The 24612-nt window shown below is 42.0% G+C and overlaps 1 protein-coding gene across 7 annotated transcripts in view; it reads right to left on the reverse strand.

Annotated features, from left to right (window-relative positions):
• The window catches only part of stas (Transmembrane protein stas), a 50749-nt gene that overhangs the window by 17245 nt on the left and 8892 nt on the right, over window positions 1-24612 (reverse strand). For 2 of the 7 annotated variants that reach the window (XM_076176064.1, XM_076176070.1), the window contains 4 exons: window positions 9052-9205; window positions 8196-8324; window positions 7861-7910; window positions 3455-3603 (listed from right to left, as the gene is read on the reverse strand). In XM_076176064.1, the coding sequence (XP_076032179.1) occupies window positions 3455-3603; window positions 7861-7910; window positions 8196-8324; window positions 9052-9205 (482 nt within the window). The other 5 variants (XM_076176071.1, XM_076176066.1, XM_076176068.1 and 2 more) reach the window with 5 other exon arrangements.

The raw sequence follows: 24612 nt of genomic DNA on the forward strand, positions 1-24612 counted from the left end.
TGGAGTGAAGGTGGAGGTAGAATGTAGATTGAGAGAAGCGAGTAAATGCCTTGGTGGATTGAAGAGTGCAATGAGGAATAGACATTTGGGAATGGATGCTAAGAGGAGACTGTATGAAGGAGTGATTGTGCCAACAGCACTGTATGGGGCAGAAACATGGAACATAAGAGAGGAAGAGAGAAGGAGTTTGAATGTGTTTGAGATGAGGTGTCTGAGAAGTATGATGGGGGTTACTAGGCTGGATAGAGTGAGAAATGAGGAGGTGAGGAGAAAAACGGAGGTGGAAAGGGAGTTGGGAGATAGGGTTGATGAAAGAGTATTAGGATGGTTTGGACACATGGAAAGAATGAGTGAAGAAAGACTAGTAAAAGAGGTATGGAAGGCAGATGTGGAGGGAGTAAACATGAGGGGACGTCCTAGGATGAGGTGGATGGATGGGGTGAAGGGGGCTTTGGGGAAGAGGGAAATGTCTGTTGAGGAAGGACGGGAGAGGACAGAAGACAGGGGTGAATGGAGAATGGTTGTATATGGATGATGTTGTGATTGCATGAGGTGGGTGAGGTAGTATGTGTGAGCAAATTTTGACACAGCCGAAGGGATTTCTCCCCGTCTTCTCCTTTTATGCATGGGGGGACGGAGAGGGGGGGTCGCCGATTTAATGAAGCGGCCTTGCTGTGGATGTGCTGTGTCTTGCGACACTGCTTCTGACCCAGGGCAGTGGACAAGGTGCAGGGATGACCTGTCATCCAGGAGGTGCTAAGATAAGAGGGAGGGTGGAGGGGTGTGGAGTGTATTCAGGGATGGAATGGGTGGGAATGATTTTATGCCTTTTCCTTTTTGGCTACCTCCCTAGTAAGGGGGAAAAAGCCTTGGTATATGTATGTATGTATGGGTGACTTTAATTCAAAGGAATTATGTTGGGAGGAAATGACAGTGAAGGGTGGAGAGGAACTCTGGGGCAACATCCTGCTTGATATGACCATCGAAAACACAATGACACAGTGGATAAGCGAAAATACCAGATACAGAGGTAGTGAAGAACCATCAAGGTTAGATTTAATATAATAGAGCCTGAAATGGTCAACAAAATTTATTTCAAAACTCCGATAGGAAAGAGTAACCATGTACTAATAGAATTTGAGTTGAAGGAGCAAATGGATCAAAGTAGAAATGAAAAACATAGAATAGGAAGACTAATGTACAACAAAACAAATTTTGAGAAACTCAAAAAATTCTTTCGCAACATGAAATGGGAAAAATTCCTAATTGAAGAAACAGGGATGGAAGAGAAATGGAATATACTAATAGAAATTTATAATGAGGGAGTGAATAAATGCGTACCACAACAAAAAAGGAAAGAACATATATAAAAAGCTGGTATAACAAAAAATGTAGTGAGGCTAAGGATAAGAGACAAAGCTTGGAAGAAATGGAAAAAAAAGACAAGAAAACAATCAAATGGCTAATGTACATCAAACTAAGAAATGATTATGTAAAAATAGGCAGAGATGAAAAGAGAAACTATGAAAAAAATAATAGAAAAATGCAAGAACCCAAACTATTTTACAGGTATATAAATGGCAAACTGAAGAATAAACAAGAAATAGAAAAACTGCACCAGGATAAATATGAATATACAGAAGAACTGGAAATGGCTGAAATTATGAACAACCACTTCAAATCAGTATTCACAATAGAAAATGCACCTAACTGTGAGGAAATAGAGAGATATCCCCCTCAATGAAAGAAATATATGTAACACAGAGGGAAATCAGCGACCAAATCAAAACCCTTGAGGTCAGAAAATCACATGGTCCAGACAGAATTGCAAATTGGATACTCAAAGAATGCATGGAGGAATTAACAGATAAAATATACAATATAATTAAATTCTCACTTCAAGAAGGAAAGGTGCCACAGGACTGGAAGAATGCAAATATTGTACCAATTTATAAGGGAGGAAACAAGGAAGATCCAACAAATTACAGACCGGTCTCCTTGACAAGCACAGTAGCAAAAATTTGTGAAAAGGTAATCAAAAAATAGATGGGTCAAACATTTGGAAGAAAAAACTATACTGAATCCAAATCAATTTGGATTCAGACAAGGAAGATCATGTACAATAAACTTGATCTGCTTTTACTCGAGATTAATATATATAATACAAGAGAGAGATGGGTGGGCAGACTGTGCCTTTCTGGACCTACAAAAGGCATTTGATAAGGTACCAGACAAGAAGCTATCAAAGAAAATAGAGTCAATAGGTGGCATCAGAGGAAAATTATTGGAATGGATGAAAGACTTCCTGACTGGGAGGAAAATAAGAGTAGTAATTAGAGATAATTCTCAAATTGGGAAGAAATGATAAGTGGTGTCCCGCAGGGGTCAGTACTGGCCCCGATCATGTTTGCCATATACATAAATGACATGGATGAAGGAGTAGAGTGTTATATGAATTTCGTTGCAGACAATGCAAAAATACTAAAGAAAGTAAGAATGGAGGAGGATTGCAACTCATTACAACAAGACTTGGACAAGATCTGGAAATGGACTCAAAAATGGGAAGTGAAATTCAATATCAAGAAATGTAATAAAATGGAATTTGGAAAAAGTATAAACAGAATATCAAGAGATTATTATTGGCAAAGAAGAGGTAAAAAAAAAAAAGTAAACTCGGAAAAAGACCTTGGAGTGATGATCAGCAAAGACCTGACACTGGACAAACATTAATAAAATATGTCAGAAAAACCTACAATTTATTGAGGTCAATAAAAGTGGCATTTGTCTATTTGGACGAGGAAATAATAAAAAAAAATTTAATTACACTAATATCAAAACTTGAGTACACAGCAACACTGCGGATGCCCAGTACCAAAAAGAATATAAAAAATTAGAAAGAATACAAAGAGCAATGACAAAACTGGCACCAGCTCTTTCCAAGATGACATATGAACAAAGACTGTCCAAATTGGAATTACCAACTCTGGAACAAAGAAAGGAAAGAGGAGACCTACTATCTATAGAATTATGAGAAGAATGGAAATCTTAGATAAGAATGATTTATTGAAATGGGACAATGGAAAAACCAGAGGACAAAAAAAAATAAATAAATAAAATAAATAAATAAATAAAATAAATTCACACACAGAGTGATAGATACCTGGAACAAATTAGGCAAAGAAACAGTGTGTGTGTGCAAACACTATTCAAGATTTTAAGAAGAAACTTGATGCTGAGAGATACAAAGATGGGTCACCACGAACATAGTTCCCTTCCCGTATAATACAACAAAGTAAATACATCTTCCCTGAGTGATCAAAGGGCCAATCTGGTGGCTTTTCGCAGTCACCTGGGAGCCATGAGTTTTCAATAAGAGGTACCGGGGGAAATATAGCAATTGATTGCTATGTTTGTTTTTACCTATACTGTCTTTCATACAATCAAATAGACTTACTTTTCCCTGCCAGCTCTTGACTTTTTCAGGCAAGTATTTGATGACTAGTGGGCGACCTGCAAGGTACGACAGCAGGTAGCAAAAGGATGCTCCAGTGGCAGAGCAGAAGCATATAAGCAGCAAAGCCACTTCTGACCTTAGTAAAAACCCTGTAAGAAGGTTAAGTTAGTTAAAAGCAGTCTACTCATAACCAAATTGTTAACATGCCAAGAACTATTGCCAACTTTGAATTTTTTATAATGGATAGCAACAGTTCTGTTAAGCTGTGCAAGACTTCCATTCCTCTGAGTTAAAGACTATCTCAACTGACTCATTGCAAAGTGCTGTTTTATTTAAGCATTTTATTCTGGCTAGTGTCAGAGATTTTACTAAGCCACAAGAAACCTCTACAGGACATATTTCAACAATCACAACCTGAGTTGAGCAAGCAATATTTGGTTACCATTCAAAAACATTTCAAAATTCAGATTAAGAACTGATAGTCATATATGAATCTGGTCAAGAAATGGAGGATGAGACAGATGCACAAGGACTGACAAGTGTTACAGTATTTATGATCAACACACTAAAAAAATTATAAGCTACATAAAAGCAATTGGGCCAGACATTTCAGGATGAGTGCTTTATTTTGTTGGGAAAAATTAATAGATTTAATGCTTGATGCATCAACAGCCACTTACAGAGAAAACAGGAATTTTAATATTCATATAGGCAGAGTGCCTCAACAGCTGAACAAATTAGTTTGTCAAATATTGGAAAAATACAAGGAATTCTCCTGTCTGAACAGGTTAGATCATGACAAATTTAAGTCACAATGACCAAAAACTTGATCAAATCCTCCAAAATTCACTGTTCGTAGCCACAAGAAGAATGTCCTCCCTAAATAAACTGTTTAGATTGACATCAACTTACATACATATACCAAAGGCTTTTTTTTTCCCCTTACATGGGAGGTAGCCAAAAGAAAAAGGCATAGAAACCACTCCCATCCATTCCATCCCCTCCACCCTCTTCCCTTTCTCTTATCTTGGCACCTCCTGGATGACGGGTCACCCATGCATCTTGTCCACTGCCCTGGGTCAGAAGCAGTGTTGCAAGACACAGCACATCCACAGCAAGGCTGCTTCATTAAGTTGGCAATTCCCCCTCTCCGTCCCCTCATGCAAAAAATGAGAAGACGGGGAGAAATCCCTTCGGGCAGCGTCAATTTATTTCTCATACATACTCCCTCACCCCCCATCCTCCACCCACTCCCCCACATGCATTGCAGCATCATCCATACACAACCCTTCTCCATTCACCCCTATCTTCTGTCCTCTCCCGTCCTTCCTCAACAGACATTCCTCTCTTTCCCAATGCCCCTTTTACCCCATCCATCCATCTCATCCTAGGATGCCCCTCATGTTCACTCCTTCCACCTCTGCCTTCCACACCTATTTTACTAATCTTTCTTCACTTATTCTTTCCATGTGTCCAAACCATCCCAATACTCTTTCATCAACCCAATCTCCCAACTCCCATTCCAACTCTGTTCTCCTCCTCACCTCCTCATTTCTCACTCTATCCAGCCTAGTAACCCCTATCATACTTCTCAGGCATTTCATCTCAAACACATTCAAACTCCTTCTCTCTTCTTCTCTTATGTTCCATGTTTCTGCCCCATACAGTGCTGTCGGCACAATCACTCCTTCATACAATCTCCTCTTAGCATCCATTCCCAAATGTCTATTTCTCATTACACTATCTAATCCCCCAAAGAATTCACTTGCTTCACTCAATCTACATTCTACCTACACCCCCAACTCCTCCCTTTCCTGCCACATTCACACCCAAGTACCTAAAATTATCCACTTTCTCCAGTCTCTCTCCCTTAATACTCACTTCCACCCTGCTGCCACTCTCTCCCCTTGTACATTTCATCACCTTACTTTTACCCACATTTATCTTCAACTTCCTTCTTTCACACACCTTCCTAAACTCTGTCACTAACTTCCTAAATCCCTCCTATGATCCTGCTACTAGTGTAGTATCGTCAGCAAACAACAGCTGGCTTATTTCCCACTTTTCTCCATTTTCTTTAACCAACCCCAATCCCTGACCCACTACCCTTGCATTCACCTCTCGCACCACCCCATCCATGTATAGATTGAACAGCCAGGGCGACATAACACATCCCTGACGAAATCCAACCTTTACCTCAAACCATTCACTCTCTCCATTTCTAATCCTAACACAAGCTCTACTATTCTCATAAAAATTCTTGACTGCTCTTAACAGCTTTCCTCCTATCCCATATATCTGCAATACCTCCCACAGTGCCTTCCTGTCTACCCTGTGATAAGCCAAGAATATATCAAAAGTCATATAATCTTTTTTTAACATGGTGAAAATGCACTTGATTACTTTGTACTGTTAGCTTGTGGTTGGCTGACCACATCATGTCATGAAGAGCATCATTGCATAGTACATACATGTAAAATAGCCTATGAAGAAGATGGGCATGTCAAAGCATATGAAAGCTATGAAAAGAGTGGGTCTTCAGCCCTTTTGTTCTGCTCTATTATGTTGCCTGGTTTTAAAAATAGGCACCTCCACTATCCATCTTGTAGGACCACCACAAGTAAGTATCCATTCCCTGGTTCACTATAGACTCAAAATAACCCCAACCAGATCTACAGCCACACTTTTTACCAATTGGACAGCAGAACACAAATATATATCATGCCTCTATATCAACAACACTCATACCATACACACATACACCCAAGATTCTTGGTGTAACATATGATACATCCATGTCATTCAAACAACACATCATAAACATAAGGACTAAATGCACACCTAATGTCCTTAAATCAATTGCAGGAACAACATTTGGACAAAATAAAGAAACTAATAGACAGTATACAATGCACACACTCAGTGATGATTTATGTGAGGCCAATGTGGTCCTCTATCTCACTAAGACACACCACTACACCATTCAGACCATAAAAAACAAAGCCCTAAGGACAATTACAGGTTGCAGAAATACATCACTTACAGACCATTTACACAATGAAATGAAAGTCCTCAAAGTCAAGGATCACCTTGATATCAGAGGCACACAAACAGTTGCTGCAGCCTCCACAACACAGCACACCCATACACTACATACCAGAAAACCCACACATGCCAAGAAACATCAAAATGACACCCAAATACTTACATCACACACAAATAATCTCTACCTCCACAACTACCAGACACCAACCTCCAGAAGCATATCCATAATCATATCACTCACTGCTCCATCAACAAATTAAAAGACAATATAATGCTACATGCCAGACCCTCTGATATCCATCCCTCTGAATCCTCTCCCCCAGAAGGACATAGTCCACCTGGCCACACTGTGATGTATCCATCATACAGAAGAGGTTGGATGACAGTATTGCAGGCAACTGTCCAGGATGTAACATTTCACCCCATACTATACAACACATTATGAAAGGCTGCATTGTACCCATTCATGCATGCCAGCAACACAATATACACTCTATACAATATTTGTGGGTAAACCTCATTCCAGCCATGGCATTCCTCAGGAAGATGGGACTGCTTGGCCAGGCAGTCTAGGGAATGACAACAACAAGTACTGTACCCATAATTGGTCCCTGCAGTCAATATTCTCTAGGGAAATGACTATACTGTAGTTGTAAATATATCTTAAACTGGAATTTGGAAACGGGGAAATATCTGTTGGGGAAGGATGGGAGAAGACAGAAAATAGGGGTGAATGGAGAATGGTTGTGTATGGATTGTGCTGTGATGCATGGAAAGGAGGGGGTGGGGGATAGGGAGGTGAGGGAGTATGTGTGAATAATAAATAAACGCAGCCTGAAGGGATTTCTCTCCATCTTCTCTTTTTCTGCATGAGGGGATGGAGAGGGGGGGATCACCAATTAAATGAAGTGGCCTTGCTGTAGATGTGCTGTGCATCTTCTCTTTTTCTGTATAAGGGGATGGAGAGGGGGTGTTGCCGATTAAATGAAACGGCCTTGCTGTGTCTTGCTGCACTGCTTCTGACACAGGGCTTGGGCAATATGCAGGGATGACCCATCATCCAGGAGCAAAGATAAGATGGAGGGGGATGAATGGGAGTGAAATATGTGGGGATGGATTGGGTGAAAGTGGATTTTATATACACACACACACACACACCTTTTTTTTTTTTTGCCACCTCCCTTGCAAGGGGAAAAAGGCCTTTGGTATATGTATGTATATATGTCTCCCATTCAATGTTGTTTATCTAGATATCCTTTGTTTGGGCAACTGCAAAGGTTATAGGGTGAAAAAATCTAGTTTCATATGAGAAGACAAAAAAAAAAAAATAATAATAATAATAATATTAATACAAGACTCACCTGATAAAATAGATAGGAAGATAGAGCCTGGAATAGCAAATGTTTGTAAGCTGTAGCATGTTAAGGAAAACATGAAGTCTTTGAAATAAAAATACCTCCACAAAACAGAACATCATTCCACCCATATGTTTCACATTTTCCAATCCCCAAAACACTTATAAAAACTTTAAACCCTCCTTCTTGCACTATCTTGTATATGTAACAAAACTAAAATATTCTCCATAAAAATTTGAATAATCAGTTACATGAATTTATTAATTTCAGTGTCCACTGAACCTCAATTTAATACTTTTCTTAATGTCACTCATTGAGGAGCAATAGAAATAAAAGGATACAAAATATAAGTAACAAACACTCCTGACAAGACCTCCAGGTAATATTTGTCTTTATATCTTGATAATACACGCCCAAGATTCTTGGCATCTTCTATTTCTGATGGAAGTTTGATGTGTTGATATTCCTCCCTGCAAATAATCCAATACCTCAATTACTTATACTAATAGATTGTTTGCTAACTCTTTATCATGGCTGCAGACAACCAGTTGTACCAATATCAGCAGTTCCAAACCCAGCTTATGTTATATATATGAAAAACTAATATTGAGCATTAGAAGTAGAAGTTTGGTCCTAAAATAAGGTAATATAACAACAATTCATTCCTCCTTATTAGGAACAGGGCTGAATCAACCCACACACTCATTTCATACACAATTAATGCCCTTCCCTTTTCAACACCCCCATAGACAAAGTCACCCCTATCTCCTGCCACACTGTATCAAGGGAAATGTAGTGAGGCATAGCACTTCCACAACAGGGCCCAACACCTGGAGCTGGTATTCTCCTGCCACTTATAAAATAGTCCCCTCCTTATCCACTCAAAATAATTCCCAAACATAAGAACATCCCTTCAGGTAAGTATACTTTTTATCCATTCACAAATTCCCTCCATTCTTTATCTTTTGCATTCTCTCTTCCCTGCTTGCTAGACATTACCTGTGCATCCAAGACACCTTTCACTCCATCCACCAACCTTATTCTCGTCTTGCTCCCATGTTCACACCATCCACTTTTGCTTTCTATGCTCTTTTTGTTAGTTTTCTTCATTCCACATTTCTCACTCTATCCATCCTTACAACTTACAACACCTATCATTTCAAACAGTTTTGGTACTGCAAAAGTGGCGTGACTTACGGCTCCATGTGTGGAAAACTGGTATACACAAATACCATGGCAGAAATAGATACAAGGAATATGATCATGAGTGTTGCCAATGCTTGTCGAGTATCCATCTCCCCACCACTCCCACTCTCTGTCTTCTGAGCTTTTACGTCTACTTCAGGCATCTCTGAAAAACAAACCAAGAAAACTTAATGACAAGAACTTCTCTTGTGAATGAATGAAACAAGTAAACAAACCCATAATATATGGAGGTGTCTTCCAATATGGAAAAGGTAACTGACATTTGCTACATCCCCTTAGCTACCTAGTAAGGAAGGAGTTGATCAAATACACTATACCACCTTTCACTTCCTAAGGTGAAAGAAATGACCTGGCAGCAGGCAGAGGGAAAAGAAAGGTATCACCCACTACAGGAAGGCTTAACCTCTTCAATACGAGTCAAATTCTTGTAGGCAGCATCAGCAGCCTGATGTACAATGATGCATCACAATACTCGCATTACATAATATAAAGTTACAGCTGTATTAATCATTCTCTTTCACTCTGAATATTAATAACCACAGAAAATAAGATTAAGCCAGTTCACAGAATATGGGGGTCACTCAGCTATAACTACAAAATAACTATAATCAAGATGCTAATGCCGGCATCCTCACATACCCACTCGCCCCTCATGACACCTACGTAGGTGTCATTGTACGGAAGGGGTTAATCAAGGTAGGCAATTTCTGTCACTAAAGTGCCACAGAAATTAATTTAACTAAAGGAATTAAGAGGGGCTATAACTTCTAGTATTGATAAGGCAGCATGGAGATGAATATAAAGAAAAGTAGCGAGTTATTAGAATAACCTAGTGGCAGGAAGAAAAAAGAAAGAAAAAAAAACTTACAGAAAGAGCTATTCATGACAAGCTATAAAAGTTTGCTACTGACAAAGTAATATAGAGATGAAAACAGTATCCTAATAGCAGCCACAGGGAAAGTCAATAGGTGAGGACATTATGATTATATATATATATATATATATATATATATATATATATAAACTATCTTGAGACTATTACTCACTGGATTGAAATCAGTGCCTCTGGGTACTTTGTTCGGGTAACTGCTAAACAATTTTACCCAGCTTCAGCACTGGGAGGAATGATAAAATCCAAAGGAGTAATGCCTAGAGCTGTGGTTCCCAATCTTTTCTGGCTTTAGGCACCCTTGCCAAGCCTTTCAGAAGTCTTCGGCACCCTTATTAGAAAATCTAAATTCTAGTTTGTCAGTATTTTGTTGATTCAACATTAATGTAACAAAATTCTGTCCCTGGATAATATGAAAATACTCATCTTTACACTGGGGCTGCTTTAATGAAGAAAAATAGATGACAGGGAGAGTCACTAATCAAAATTATTTTTGCCCTGAATTTTGGCAGCACCCTTAGTTCATCTCACGGCACTCTTTGGTGCCGCGGCACACCGGTTGGGAACCATTGGCCTAGAGACATCATGATCTACTGCAAAAGGTATAGCAACATACTCATTTTGCAATTTTATGCACAATTCTATTGCCAATTTTCTGTTCCACACAGAAAGGAGGTCTCCAATTTTATGTAATCATTCAAGTAAACAAGTTCTGAAATACTTAGCTTCCAGAGTAAATCCTGAGTAGATAATGTGGGATCAGTTAGGTAATGGGGTTTGGCAGCTAGGTTAGGTAACAGGTCTCACAGCAAGACCATGAATAAGGTCCTGGTTAGATTGGTATACATTACACCAGACATTCTCAGTTATGCCTCAATGGTTTCTCTCATGTATACTGAAAGCCATCACCTCAAAAATGCATATACTAATAAATGAATGAAACAATATCACTGAGGGGAAAATAAAACTAATTTGGAGTTAGACCTAGAGATATCATGGCCAAATTCAAAACTATTTAGAATCACTTGGTTTGACACATTATCAATACAGTATAAAGCTCCCAAAGATAAAAACTAGGCATTCAATCTTTTCAGTATTCTTAGGTACTCCAATAAAGTGCACTGACATTATTATCATTTGTTCAATTAAAAAAAAAAAGAGAGAGAGAATGTCTTGGAATTCAAGAGTGCCTGCTGAAGTTATGGGATATCTGCTGTCTATATAATCAAGATTTATGACCACTTACTCTGTTCTATGAATATACACATGTTCCTATTGTGCAAGGTCATTCATAACATGCAATTTGATGGGCACTTATAGTTATACTGAATAAATTGTTCAAGATTATGCATTAAAATTTTTCTTTTTCTTTGCAAGCACCATGAATATTTAAAGCTCTGTCATCTGACATTTGGTCCCTAACTCATGAGGTAGGTTAGCCAAAGGTCTAGGAAAGACCTTAGTAAGGGGTTTTAGGTAAACTGGGTTAGGCTGCGTAACACAAATATTTTTCCTACAACATGAGATTCAGGGTGGAAGAGAGTGGCAGCAAAATTATTCCTGCATAAAAATACTTTAGCTCATTTAATCACATGATAGCCCACTATTATCCTATATACATCTGGTTTTATCCACAAAGCAAGATATCAACCTAAGGTAAATCTGTTTTCACCCACAAAATTCAAGGTTTCTTCAGTAAAAATTAACATTATTTATTCATACCCTAGGACCCCAAAAAATTCTCTCAGCTGGTGTGAAATCCAAAATATGAAATACACTGCATATAATGTAAATGTATACATATATGGGGGGGTAACAACAAATTTGATTCAGCCTTGTAATAACCCATCTTGCTTTATTTTCGAAGATAAATGTTTTAGTATACAAAAGAATAAGTTAGTTCTCCAACTAATTACTTAAATAAGATGATTTGACCGGATTCTGATCCTCTTCCGACTGTTCTGAAAGCTGTCAGAAAACTTCTCTAAAATCAGTATACTTGTAATACTACATTACTTATATTTTGCCCGTTCCATTTTACTGTCAGATACACCTTACATAATCCGAAGATTATGACTATGATAACATAGCTAGCAGTACCTTGAAAACTAAATTATGCAATGACCTATCAACCAACAATCAATGATTGCGTCAGCAGAATCCATTCATTTAAATTATAAACACCATACTTTGACAAGACCTTTACTTAACGGGGTGTCATTTCCTTATGGATAAATAGATATGTTTAAAATAGTAATGAGCAGACATACCCAATAGGAAGGAACGTTGATTTATATATAAGTTTACGGCACCCCTTCCGATTGTATGGGCGGGAGAATTTTCTAGCCAATTATTCCTTCCTCATTCCTCAGTATTTACACAGGTTTGAAGTAACAAAACAAACTTATGTCCTACAAATTGGCTGAATCATTACCTAGTATTTTTCTCTACTACATTTTTTCTTGTGACACTTGTTGAATGTAACCATATAAATTCTGACAGAATATTGTACATACGAATCCTACATTGATTTGTGTAGCAGAATTTGTGTATGCCCTCTGTAATTTACAAAATATTTTGTGTGCGAGATTATTCCCTACATTGGCGATGAAAAGCACATATTATAATCGCAAGCAGTATGAATATTCTCTGTAATTTTCGCATGATAAAATGAAGAATTATAAACTGGTTGAATTACATTTCATACAAAATTGTCCAGGATGGTAGCATATAAAACAAAACAGAAAAATGAAAGATGTGTTGCCAGACAACCGGATGAAATCGTGACGTACAGTAGATAGCACTGATGGCGGTAAGTTTCACGTCTGTCGCTTATCGTCATGATTGTGATCATGAAGGGGACCTCCCAAGATCATGTATAGAGATAACATCTGCAGGACACAAAGTTCAAGGTAACTAATGTAGAGGCAGGCAAACGGCCTATTACAATAATTTAAATCTAATTACAAATAAATTTAAAGTTGGTCAGAAATTTCAAAAAGTGTCGTGAGGCGTTTAAAACTTTATGTGGGTCACCTCACATACCCGTGGTTAGACCTTCACGTGTAAAATGCCTGAGGTTTCATCTCTGAAGACAAAGCGACATCGTCATTTTTGGAAATGGGTGACAGACAAAAAGAAAATGTCCAAGAGTCTTTTGAGTAAAAACAAGAAATTGGAGTATAAATTACGAGCCGAACACGCTTTAAAATTTCCAAATCTATACAAAAAAACAAACAATTTATCGGTGCTTGAATCGATTAAACAATTTTATCATAAAGTGTTAACGTTTAGGGCTTTTTTGAGAGAAGATAAAGATTTCGTGTATAACGATGAAAAATTTGATCAGTTGAAATTATTTGACGGAGAAGTGTCAGAAGAAACTTTAGAATGGTTTAAAAAGCACTATTTCGCCGGTTATAAAAATTTCACGAAAAACGGTGGAAAATCTGACCATAGATATGATCAAATGTATTACTTTCAGAGGGCTTTTCATGATCATCAGCGAAAAAGACGTAACAATAAGTACGCCATTAAAAAGGTGAGAGAGGAAGCACTAAGAGTGAAAAAAATAACAAGCTTCAGAAAATTGAAAATGAGGTGAAGCGATTACAGGAGGCTAAACGAATAAAGGAAAATGTAAAGGTCGAAGAGAAACAGAGGCAGATAGAAGAACGTTTAAAGAAAAGAGAAATAAAACAAAGAAAAAGAGGAGAGAGTTAAGGCGCCGAACGCAAACTTATGCGTCAGGAAAAAATAGAAAAAGCCAAAGCATTATCAAAATTTAAAAAGAAATTTGCTAGCGGAGAAGAAAATCTTTCAGAGGAAGACATCAAGTTACTGGGAGAATTACGGGAAGAGTGTACAGATCGTCACAAGAAGAAGCAGCTTTTTATGGATTCGCGTCAAAGACTTGATATCAAGTATATTGGGGCTCTTCATGAAAACGACAAAGAAGGGGGTTTCTTTACACTCCATCGGTCCAATTGGTGACTTCAAATGCAAAATTTGTCAAGCTCTGTTATGGAAAAAAGAAAAGAAATCTACATGTAACGCTGGGCAGACTTCTTTGAGGTTACCCTCAGAAATTAAGGAAAGGGATTTTAAAGCTTTGAATGAAGGTTCGTTTCCTTTCTCGAAACGTTTTTTTGCACCACATGATTGGATTCAACACGCTATTCTCTTTTACGTCATTTACAACCTCAGGAAATCTTCAAAATTTGGCAGAAAAGTTAATTTGCTACAAGATCCAAGGAAAAATATACCATAAAATTGGCTCCCTAAAACCTCATTTTTTTGTCGATGAACGACAAAAAAATAACAGCAGACGATAAAAAACCATTTTGGAAAGCGAGTGATGGATTTTAAGATTTGTATTTCTATTATGGAAAAGACTAGCAAGTAAAACTGCGTAGTCAAAAATTGTACACCTATGGAAGTAGTGAAAAAGAAGAAACAGCAAAACGACGAGTAAGAGAAGAAAAAGAAGTATCTGCAAATGAGACAATAGTGTCTCAGATTTACAATTATACGGTAGTCAACAATGCGTGTCTTCCGGGTATGTTAAAAGAAATAGAGTCTGCAAAGTTACTCATTGAAGCTCGTCAAAAAATATGGAAACGTTCCTGACATGTCTATAACTTTGAAGACGGCTGAAGGAATCAATACACGAGAACATAAAGGCGTGTGCCATCTTCCCCCTTCTTCTTCGCAAGTTGGGGGGGATCGTTAATTTTGGTCCTGACAAGGATCCGCTGACGATAACAATCAGCTCTCCAAAGGACAATTCATCATTTCCTTTGAAAATTGTTAACCATAATATTTCTTTGTTGCGGCTCGTGCCGCTTAAATTGTTTTTATCGGCTTAAGAAACCTGCACAGCGAAGCTATAGCGATAATCCCATACCACACTCCTGGTCATATGGCCACTTCCCGAAGGTTGAGTGTGGTTGGAATTTTCCGCCAGAATCATCAGAAATTTAAAATTCCCGGCTCTGTGCAGGCATGCGCATTGTCGACCCCACCTCCCCCTCCCTACCCCTCCCTTCTCAGCCGGCTCGCCTGAGTCGTCAATTCAATGAAAAATGAAGGCTTCGCCTGTGGGAGGAGGGAGGGACCCTAAATCTGTGCAGGTTTCTTAAGCCGATAAAAACAATTTAAGCGGCACGAGCCGCGACAGAGAAATATTATCGGCTGAAAGAAACCTGCACAGTGAAGCTATGCATGAGACGAGGACAGGTGGGAGGAGAGGTGAAGCCTGATTCAAACCGTTATTACGTGTGTCTTTCCTATGGGAGACTTATTCATTTTATAACTCAGTAGAGGGGAGAAAAGAAACGTCAAGTACCCACACCGAAGAATGTGACATGCACAACATTGCACTGTTCACACAATGCGCAAATTATACGAAAATCGTATCCTGTTCAGCGGTTCCTGGGCCCCTCCCCACTCCTCGGTCGCCCTTTGCCCCCTCCACCCCCTTTTTTTTATGAGATGAGAGGGGTGGAGCCGTTTCCATGGCGACACATGGGACAGGGGCGACCGAGTGGTAGAGACACCGTGTCCCCAAGGAAGTCGTCGATGTCCAGCCCCTAGGTCCCGCACCCGCTCCACAGAGTGGGTGCGGAGAAACGCCAGCGATGCCACGAAGTCCCTGATGCTGTGGGCGTGCGGGGCATGGCCCGGGTCGGCTCTCTCCAAAATGCGGCAAAGCAGGTGCGCCCGGGACCTCGGGGTTAGGGGAATCCTAAATTTCGAGTTGTAGAAGAGATGATCCTCAGAAATCTCTTCCGTGTGCTCCACGTAGTCTTCGAACGCACGGACCGGGCGCAGCGGTTGTGGGCGTCCTCCCTCCAGGAAAGATTGTATTCTGAGAGGGCCAATCATGTCCGCTCGGCCGTTCCTGGCCAGGAATGTTGGTGATGGAGAGAGGGTTAGGGCCGAGCTGTCCTCCAGTTTGGAGTAGGACGGGTGGCGGGTGATTGCCGCCAGCTGTGAAGCCCTGTAGTCCGTAGTCAAGGCGAGCAGAAAGACGACACGTTGAGGGAAGTGTTCTTCCTCCATAATGGCCCTTTCGAACGCCAGGTACTGCAGAAGACGATGCAAGGAACAGGCCAGGACCGGTTGATGTCTCGGTTCTCTCGAGGCGCTGATCCCCTTCATTAGGAGGGTTCGCGCCCTCTGTGGCACTCGGATGTTCATGCCAAAGCGTAGCGGATCAGTGAGGGCTGTATAGTGAGGCAAGATAGTCGCCGGTGCCCTGTTGGTGGAGTCAGCCAGCCAAGTCAGGAAGTCCAGAACCGTGCTGGCGGAGATGGTCACCATCGCGTGTCTCCGAAGGCAGTTCCGGAATCTCCGTCAGCAGGACCCACACTGCCGCACTGAGGACGGAAGGTGAGCTCTGAGCATCTTGTCTGCTGCCTCTGTAGAGAAGAGTTGGCTGAGAGCTCCCCGTAGAAACTCCAAGTATCAAGTTGGAGTGACGCTTGGAGAGGCGCGGTAAGGCTGTTGGCTAGGCAGGCTGACCCCAGTAGAAGGGGAGAAGGGCCCCATCTCATTAGCTCCCCGAACCATGGCTGGGTTGGGCAGTAGGGAGCTATCAGGAGGACCTGACCCTTGAAGGACCTGATGGTCTGCATCACCTTCAGGAGGAAAATGAATACGTACTTCCAGCTGTTCTAGTTCTCCGTGAAGGAGTCTGGGCCTCCTGTGCGTGTCCTTTGGATGCAGGTGAGGAAGAGGGGGAGCTGGGTCGTGTTTGGGGAGGCAAACAGGTCCACCTCTGGAGTGCCGTAGCGGAGGGAGAGCGACTCGGAGACTTGTGGGCGTAGTTGCCACACCACGGAGGTCTCCTGAAACCTGGATAGAGCGTCCGCCCAGTCGTTCTCCCGGCCCGGAACATACTTCGCCGAGAGTGATATGGCCTTGCGTACCTTGCCTCTGCACGCACTGTACTGCCGTCACATTGTCTATGTCCAAGCGGACGCTCATGCAGGAGAATTCGGGGTGTCGCTCGAGTCATTCTTTCACCACTATCAGCTCCCGAAAGGTTGATGTGTAGTAACCTTCTATCTTCCGACCATCCCCGTACAAGCTTGATGTGTCCAGCTGGACTGGAAGCCCCACCCCATGTCCGAGGCGTCCGCCGCTCCTGCCATTCAAGGTGGGGGGCGGGGACTATGGGACCGACCGGCGTAGGGCCCCCGACCGAAGCCAGGGACGCAACAAGCTGTGGAGTGCTGAGGGTACCGGCCCGGGCAGGTCGTGCGGGAGGAGCAGTATGCTCCTGTCGACCTCCCGTACCAGCCGTCGGCGCCCCAAGCGGCTCAGTGGAAGGGCCGGGGTCGCGAATTTGAGGCAACCCCCCCACACACACACACCGAAGGCGGGAGAACGTGTGAGAGAAGCACGCTCTCTTGGCGCAGTGGAGCAACCGAAGAGCGCCGACTGTGTCCCACTCAATCCCGAGCCAATAAAGTCTCTGTGTGGAAGCGAGGGCAGACCCGTCCCAGTCCACCCTGAACTCCGCGTCCTCCAACATTCTCAGAGCCACCGAGATGTCGGCCGATGCATCCTCCCCGGTGGGCAAATGCATCAACTAGCCGTCTAGGTACATGAGTGTGGAGACGCTTGCTTCCGTGCAGCGTACGCCTACCACTCTCACTAGTTTCGTGAAGATCCTCGGGGTACAATGATATGGTAAAGAGAATCAAATTAGTAGGGCAAGGTGGATTCCGATCCCCGGAGGGTGTAGTGAAGTCACAAAATCGATTGTAGAACGTATAACAACATACATGCGAGGCCGAGGTCGTTTCCGAGCGACCTCGTCCGTGGGCGTTAGTCAAGAGGCTTCGTCCTGGGTGAAGACGTTCCCTGAGCGTCTCCCGCTAAGACGGGCCTGGACCCTCGGTATGTATCCAACTCACCCCAAGTCTTCCCGCGGGAAGTCCTCGAAGCCCGTGGCGAGCGTCCTCATCCAATAGTGTGCTATGGCAGTTTGTGACGTCTCATCACCCACAAGCTGACTTCCATATGTTTAATACCTAGTGACATCATGTGATTATACTGTGACGTCACCGGATTTAATCATGGCGTCATAGGATCGCCTCGTGACGTCACAGGGACACAAACTGACGTCATAGGACTACATCGTGACGTCATTTTATCACATAATGACGTCATCTTATCACACCGTGACATCACTTTATCGCATATTGACGTTACCTGATCACATCGTGAACTATTATAACATCGTGGCATCATGTAATCATATCGTGACGACACCAACAAAATGACGTCACAGGACCCCCATCGTGACGTCATATGTTTTCATTGTAATTCCACTGGACCATACAGTAATGTTACAGAATTAGTGATGTCACATGGTCACATCGTGATGCCACAGGGTTACATCACGACGTCACAGGGTCATATTGTGATGTCACAGCATCACGTGACGTCACAGGATCACATCACAGCGTCATGGGATCACATCGTGATGTCACAAACACATCGTGACATCCAAGAATCATATAGTGACTTCAAAGGATCACTGACGTCACAGGATCACATTGTGATATAGCGAGGTGTTATTTCCTGGGTGTCTGGGCAGCCTAGTAGGGCGGAGTCCAGATCGAGACGTCAAATGATGTCATTCAGGTGATGAGAGGACCCCGTGCTGAAGAGCATTTCCAACAGGCGAGACCCCATCTTTGTTTAATAAAATCCTCGCCGCTACACAAGGGGGATGTATGTAAGGTCATACCATGAGAAGGGGCGGATCTCGTAAGAGTCCGTCGTGGTAGGAGGATAAGGTAAAGATGAACGGAGGTGGTCCTCCACCCCGTCCCCCAACCCGACGGTCGTCTGATTGGGGGGGGGGGGGTCTCATGAGAGGGGCCTTTCAGTCCTATACCCGCCGCCGGCGCGGAGGGGCGGAGGGAAGGACCTGCTCTGGAGGGGGGGGGGATGCTCTGGTCTGCGCGGCCTGAAAGGCCGGATAGCGAGATCGGGCAGAGTCGAGGACGGGGCCTATCAGGGACGGAGGGAGGGTGGTGCCGTGACCGGGATGTGGAGGGTGTGGACGAGCTGAGCGTCCTAGGCCTCTTGGGAGATATAGAACCCTCTCTCGAGCGGGCCTTCCTGTTGGGTCTACGTGAGCGGCTCCGGGAGGAAGGTGGGCTCACGGACCCGCCCGAAAAGGCAAGCCGAAAGGTGCTAGAGGGCCACGGCGGTCGGGGGCACGGGGGCCGCCGACCCCCAGGGGCGCCACCCTCCACACCACCCGACACGTCCCCCGTCCCCCAAGAGTCCCCGGGCCACCCACCCACGGACGACCCGAAGACGTCGGACGACGGAAGAGGTCAAAGTCCACACCTAGGGTCTGACGAAGCAAGCCGTGAGGCGTTAGAGGACCATTGATGGTCGGAGGTATGGGGCTGCCGAGAGGCCTAATGACCCTCGGGGGCGCCACCCTCCGTATCATAAGACACGTCCCCCTGTCCTCCGAGAGGCCCGGGTTCTTACCACGGACGACCCGAAGACGTATGGGGAACGGATAACGAGTGGAAAAGGTCAAAGTCTACGCCTAGGGCCTGACGATGCAAGCCGTGAGGCGTTAGAGGACCATTGATGGTCGGAGGTATGGGGCTGCCGAGAGGCCTGATGACCCTCGGGGGCGCCACCCTCCGTATCATAAGACACGTCCCCCTGTCCTCCGAGAGGACCCGGGTTGTTTACCAGGGACGACTCGGAGACGGGGACGGATTGCGAGCGTATAAGGTCAAAGTCTACGCCTAGGGCCTGACGATGCAAGCCGTGAGGCGTTAGAGGACCATTGATGGTCGGAGGTATGGGGCTGCCGAGAGGCCTGATGACCCTCGGGGGCGCCACCCTCCGTACCATAAGACACGTCCCCCTGTTCTCCGAGAGGACCCGGGTTGTATACCAGGGACGACTTGGAGACGGGGACGGATTGCGAGCGTATAAGGTCAAAGTCTACGCCTAGGGCCTGACGATGCAAGCCGTGAGGCGTTAGAGGACCATTGATCGTAGGAGGTATGGGGCCGCCGAGAGGCCAGACGACCCCCGGGGGCGCCCCCCTCCGCACCACCAGACTCGCAGCAATGGGCACAAACCGGACCAAATAGATTTAAGAAGGCAACAACTGGTTCACTGATAGGGTGGTCGAAGAATGGGACAAACCGGCAACCATGCAGAAAGCGCTGAAACTATCAGTTGATTAACAAGCATGAAACAGACTCGCCGGCAAAAAAACAAAGGTGGCAGCGGGTATACCGCTCAGTCTGTTTCCGCGCTAGAAGTGACGACTCAGGCGAGCCGGCTAAGAAGGGAGGGGGATGTGGGATCGACAATGCGCATGCCTGCACAGAGCCGGGAATTTTAAATTTCTGATGATTCTGGCGGAAAATTCCAACCACACTCAACCTTCGGGGCCATATGACCAGGAGTGTGGTATGGGATTATCGCTATAGCTTCGCTGTGCAGGTTTCTTTCAGCCGATAAAGAAAAGTTACAGCAAGATGTTACAGAAAAAGTTAAACTTTTAAACGACAAACAGAGACATTGTTATGATGTTGTAATGTCTCGAATTCAGACTGGAAGTATATTCGACAATAGTGGAATTTTCTTGAATGCTTCAGGAGGCATGTATTCTGTTCGCTCTCAGGGAAAAATAGTTTTGCCTGTCGCCTCTTCGGGCATCGCTGCTACAGTTTTACACGGAGGACGAACAGCTCATAACATGTTTAATTCCTCTGATGGAATATAATGAAATCCGTTCCTGTGGCATCAAGAAAAAATCTGAGCTCGCAAAGTTATTAAAAATAACGTCTCTAATAGTTTGGGATGAAGTAGTCATGGCAAACAAAAACACGCTAACTGCTCTCGATAATACTCTCAGAGACGTCCTAGAGAATGACAAATTCATGGGAGGTATAGTTTTTGTTTGTGCGGGAGTTTCCGTCAAATTCTTCCTGTCATACGAGGTGGAGGAAAAAACGAGGAACTCGAACACTGTATCAAGTCAAGTTATTTATGGAAAATTCTAACAAAATTAGAATTGACAGAAAACGTTAGATTGAAAACCAATTATTTCAGAAATAAATCTTTTGCAAAAAAATTATTAAAACTAGGAACAGGAGAATCTGGACCTGTATACTTTCTCGAATTTTTTTGAATAAGTGTCAAAACCCGCGAAGAATTGGTTAACAAAGTTTACGACAATATAGAAAATAATCATTTGAACGCCTCATATTTCGAAACGAGCTATTATTTCTCCCACCAATGATGACGTCGATAGTATAAATTCAATGATATATGAGAAATCAGAAGAAGAAGAGGTTGTGTATAATAGTGTTGATACAGCTACCGAAAATTATACAGATATTCAGACATCAGTTTTCAACGCATTGACAAGTCCATCTCTTCCTCTTCATCAATTGAAAGTGAAGATAGGAAGTGTTTTGATGATTATTCGAAATATTTGTCCACCCAAGTTATGTAACGGTTCCAGAATAATTGTCACAAACTTGAAAAAGAACGTTATCGTTGGCAAAATTTTAGGTGGTAGTTATGGAGGAGAACAAGTTTTGATTCCAAAGATAACGTTGGAAGCACAAGATACGCCAGTTCCTTTTAAGCGTAAACAATTCCCCGTCAAACTCAGCTACGCCATGACAATCAACAAGTCCCAGGGACAAACGTTTGAACGCTGTGGACTTCTCTTGGATTCTGTTTAATGTTTTGAGCATGGGCAACTTTACGTCGCGTGCTCGCGAGTCACCAACTGGAATTCACTCATTGTTTATACCGGTTGGGAGAAGGTAAATGATGAATATAAATTGAGACCAGCAATCAACCGCGTATATAAGGAACTTTTTAGTGGCAGTTTGACAGTGTAGACGAAAACTTACCTCAAGTGACTTCTGAAAGTGAAGCTTCACTTTTCGCTCAAGAGGAGCCAGAGCTCGAGAAAGTAGAAATACCCATGGAGTTTTACAAGCTTTCAGAAGAAGACACTATCAAGATGATTCTGCCAGATTATGATAATGATAACAGTCATGAGTTTAACGAATCTGTCGACAACACTGTTTTAGAAGCTTTTGACAAAAAGTTGGAAAAAATGGAGAAACTTGAAGACGTCATCAACGCAGTTAAAAAATGTAGCAGCGATGAAGAGGGAGTCACCACCTTCTTCTCCTCCGAAGAAAAAATGTAGATGATTAACTTTATAGTTTTTTTTATTGAAAACCTTTGTTAAAAAACGGGGCGGAGCCCCTGGGCGCGCAGCGCCGCAGGCCAAGCCCCCAGGCGTAGCCTGACTTGCGAAGCCAGGGGCTTGTGTTCTAACAAAGGGGAATAGGGCAGATCTTTCACAGCTGGCAAAATTAGTTCAACAAGTTTGATAAAAGGAAAGAGACTGTCCCAATGAGCACAGTTTCAGTTTAGTGTGTTGGGGATATATGAATACAAAGTAATATGGACCCCACAAATTAAATGAAATTAGATCAATAATTTGTACCAGTTCTTTCGCATGCAACCACTAAGGCCATACAAAGAAATGGGACCTTTCGCAGTGAGCGATTTGATACCAAACACCGCCAGATTTTGTAATTCTTGTCGGAAAATAAATACTTTTTTGGGCAAGTTTTATAAGCTTACAGAGGTGTATCGTTGTCCATTATTGTGTCTGAAATTTAAGTCAATTTCATGATTGCAAACGACATATAGCATTGTTTGAGCCTCTATGATTACAGATGATATTCGTAAAACAGCCTATAATTGTATCAAGCCAAGCAATTTGTCATTTTCTACCGACTTCAATGGACGTATACTGACATATACTTTCATTTGAATGCACCAAGCAATAGGCAAATCCATGTAATGTATCGAAAATATAATTTTGCATCAAAGACTTATTTTTTTCTGTACGATTAACATTTGTCTTCCTCTTACTTTTTCTTGAATCTGACGTGCAGTCTGCCACAGCACACGTAAAATTAGTCATATTTGTTTGAAAATGGCTCGCAGCAGATGTAAGAGGCTATTCTTTACACAAACGTCGTTCACTTCGTACGTCCGCCACCACTGTTATCTTTTATCTCACTGATTATCTTCATATACAGGACGTGACAGTGATATTCATTATTTTTCAACACTCTCAGATAAAATGCACAAACCGAAATAAACATCTTCTTATTTTTACTGCTCATACTTAGTTCAGTAAAAATAATTACCTATTTTTAGTTTTACCTTATAATTAAATTAACAAAGCCTTATCACACACCAGTAAGTAAAAATCATAACATTAAGAGTCATGTTTTTAATTTTAAATACATTTATGGAGCAATTTATCTCGTATCTTTTTTTTTTAAATATTGGTTTCCAAATTAGGTAAGTCACCCCTTTGCCTCGTGAAATCCGAGACAATTGAAAATTCTAGCGCTAATAGGAATCTACGAGCCTGACTGCGAAAGGTCCCATTAAGATGAAATGTATTAAGAACTTGAAGAAATACACAAATTCACAACAATTTGATTAGTACGAACATTGTATTTCTAATGGAATATAAAAAAGAGGAAAAAAATTAGCAAATGGCAAATTTATATAAACTATAGAAATGAGTATGTTAATATGAGAAGAGAGGAGAAAAGGAACCATGAAAAGGATATTATAGATAAATGCAAAGATCAACCCAAACTATTCCATCGATATGTGAATGGTAAACTTAAAAACAAACAGGAAATGGTGAAACTACGCCAAGGAAATATAGAATACACAGAAGAATTAGAAATGGCCGAAGTCATGAACAATCACTTTAAATCTGTCTTCACCAGAGAGAAAATACAAAATTGGGACGAAGATAATAACAAGCAATCTCCCCACATGAGTGAGTTTACATACACATACATACATATACCAAGACTTTTTCCCCCTTACAAGGGAGGTAGCCAAAAAGGGAAAGGCATAAAAACACTCCCACCCATTTCATCCCTAAATACACTCCACACCCCTCCCTCTCATCTGAGCTTGTTTACAACACAAAAAGAAATATCAGAACACCTATCAAAATTTGACGTCAGAAAATCACATGGCCCGGACGGTATTGCAAATTGGATTCTAAAGGAATGCAAGGAAGAACTAACGGACAAAATACACAACATAATAAATAGCTCACTCAAAGAAGAAAAGATACCTAAAGACTGGAAAAATGCAAACATTGTACCAATATATAAAGGAGGAAACAAGGAAGAACCCACCAACTATAGGCCAGTATCACTAACAAGCACTATAGCCAAAATTTGTGAGAAAATCATCAAGAATAGATGGGTAAAACATCTGGAAGACAACAACATAATAAACCCAAGACAATTTGGGTTCAGACAAGGAAGATTATGCACCACAAACTTAATAGGCTTCTACTCAAGACTAATAGACATAGTGCAAACAAGAAATGGATGGGCTGATTTTGCCTTCCAAGACTTGCAAAAAGCTTTTGACAAAGTACCACACAGAATATTACTAAAAAAAAAAAAAAAAAAAAAAAAACTGGAACACATAGGAGGAATACAAGGGAACCTACTAAAATGGATGGAGGACTTCCTGACTGGTAGAAAGATGAGAGTAGTGCTCAGAGAAAAGTA

This window comes from Oratosquilla oratoria, chromosome 38 (genome assembly GCF_046742065.1).
Source record: "Oratosquilla oratoria isolate Oo_2021 chromosome 38, ASM4674206v1, whole genome shotgun sequence".
In the NCBI taxonomy this organism is placed as follows: Eukaryota; Metazoa; Arthropoda; class Malacostraca; order Stomatopoda; family Squillidae; genus Oratosquilla; species Oratosquilla oratoria.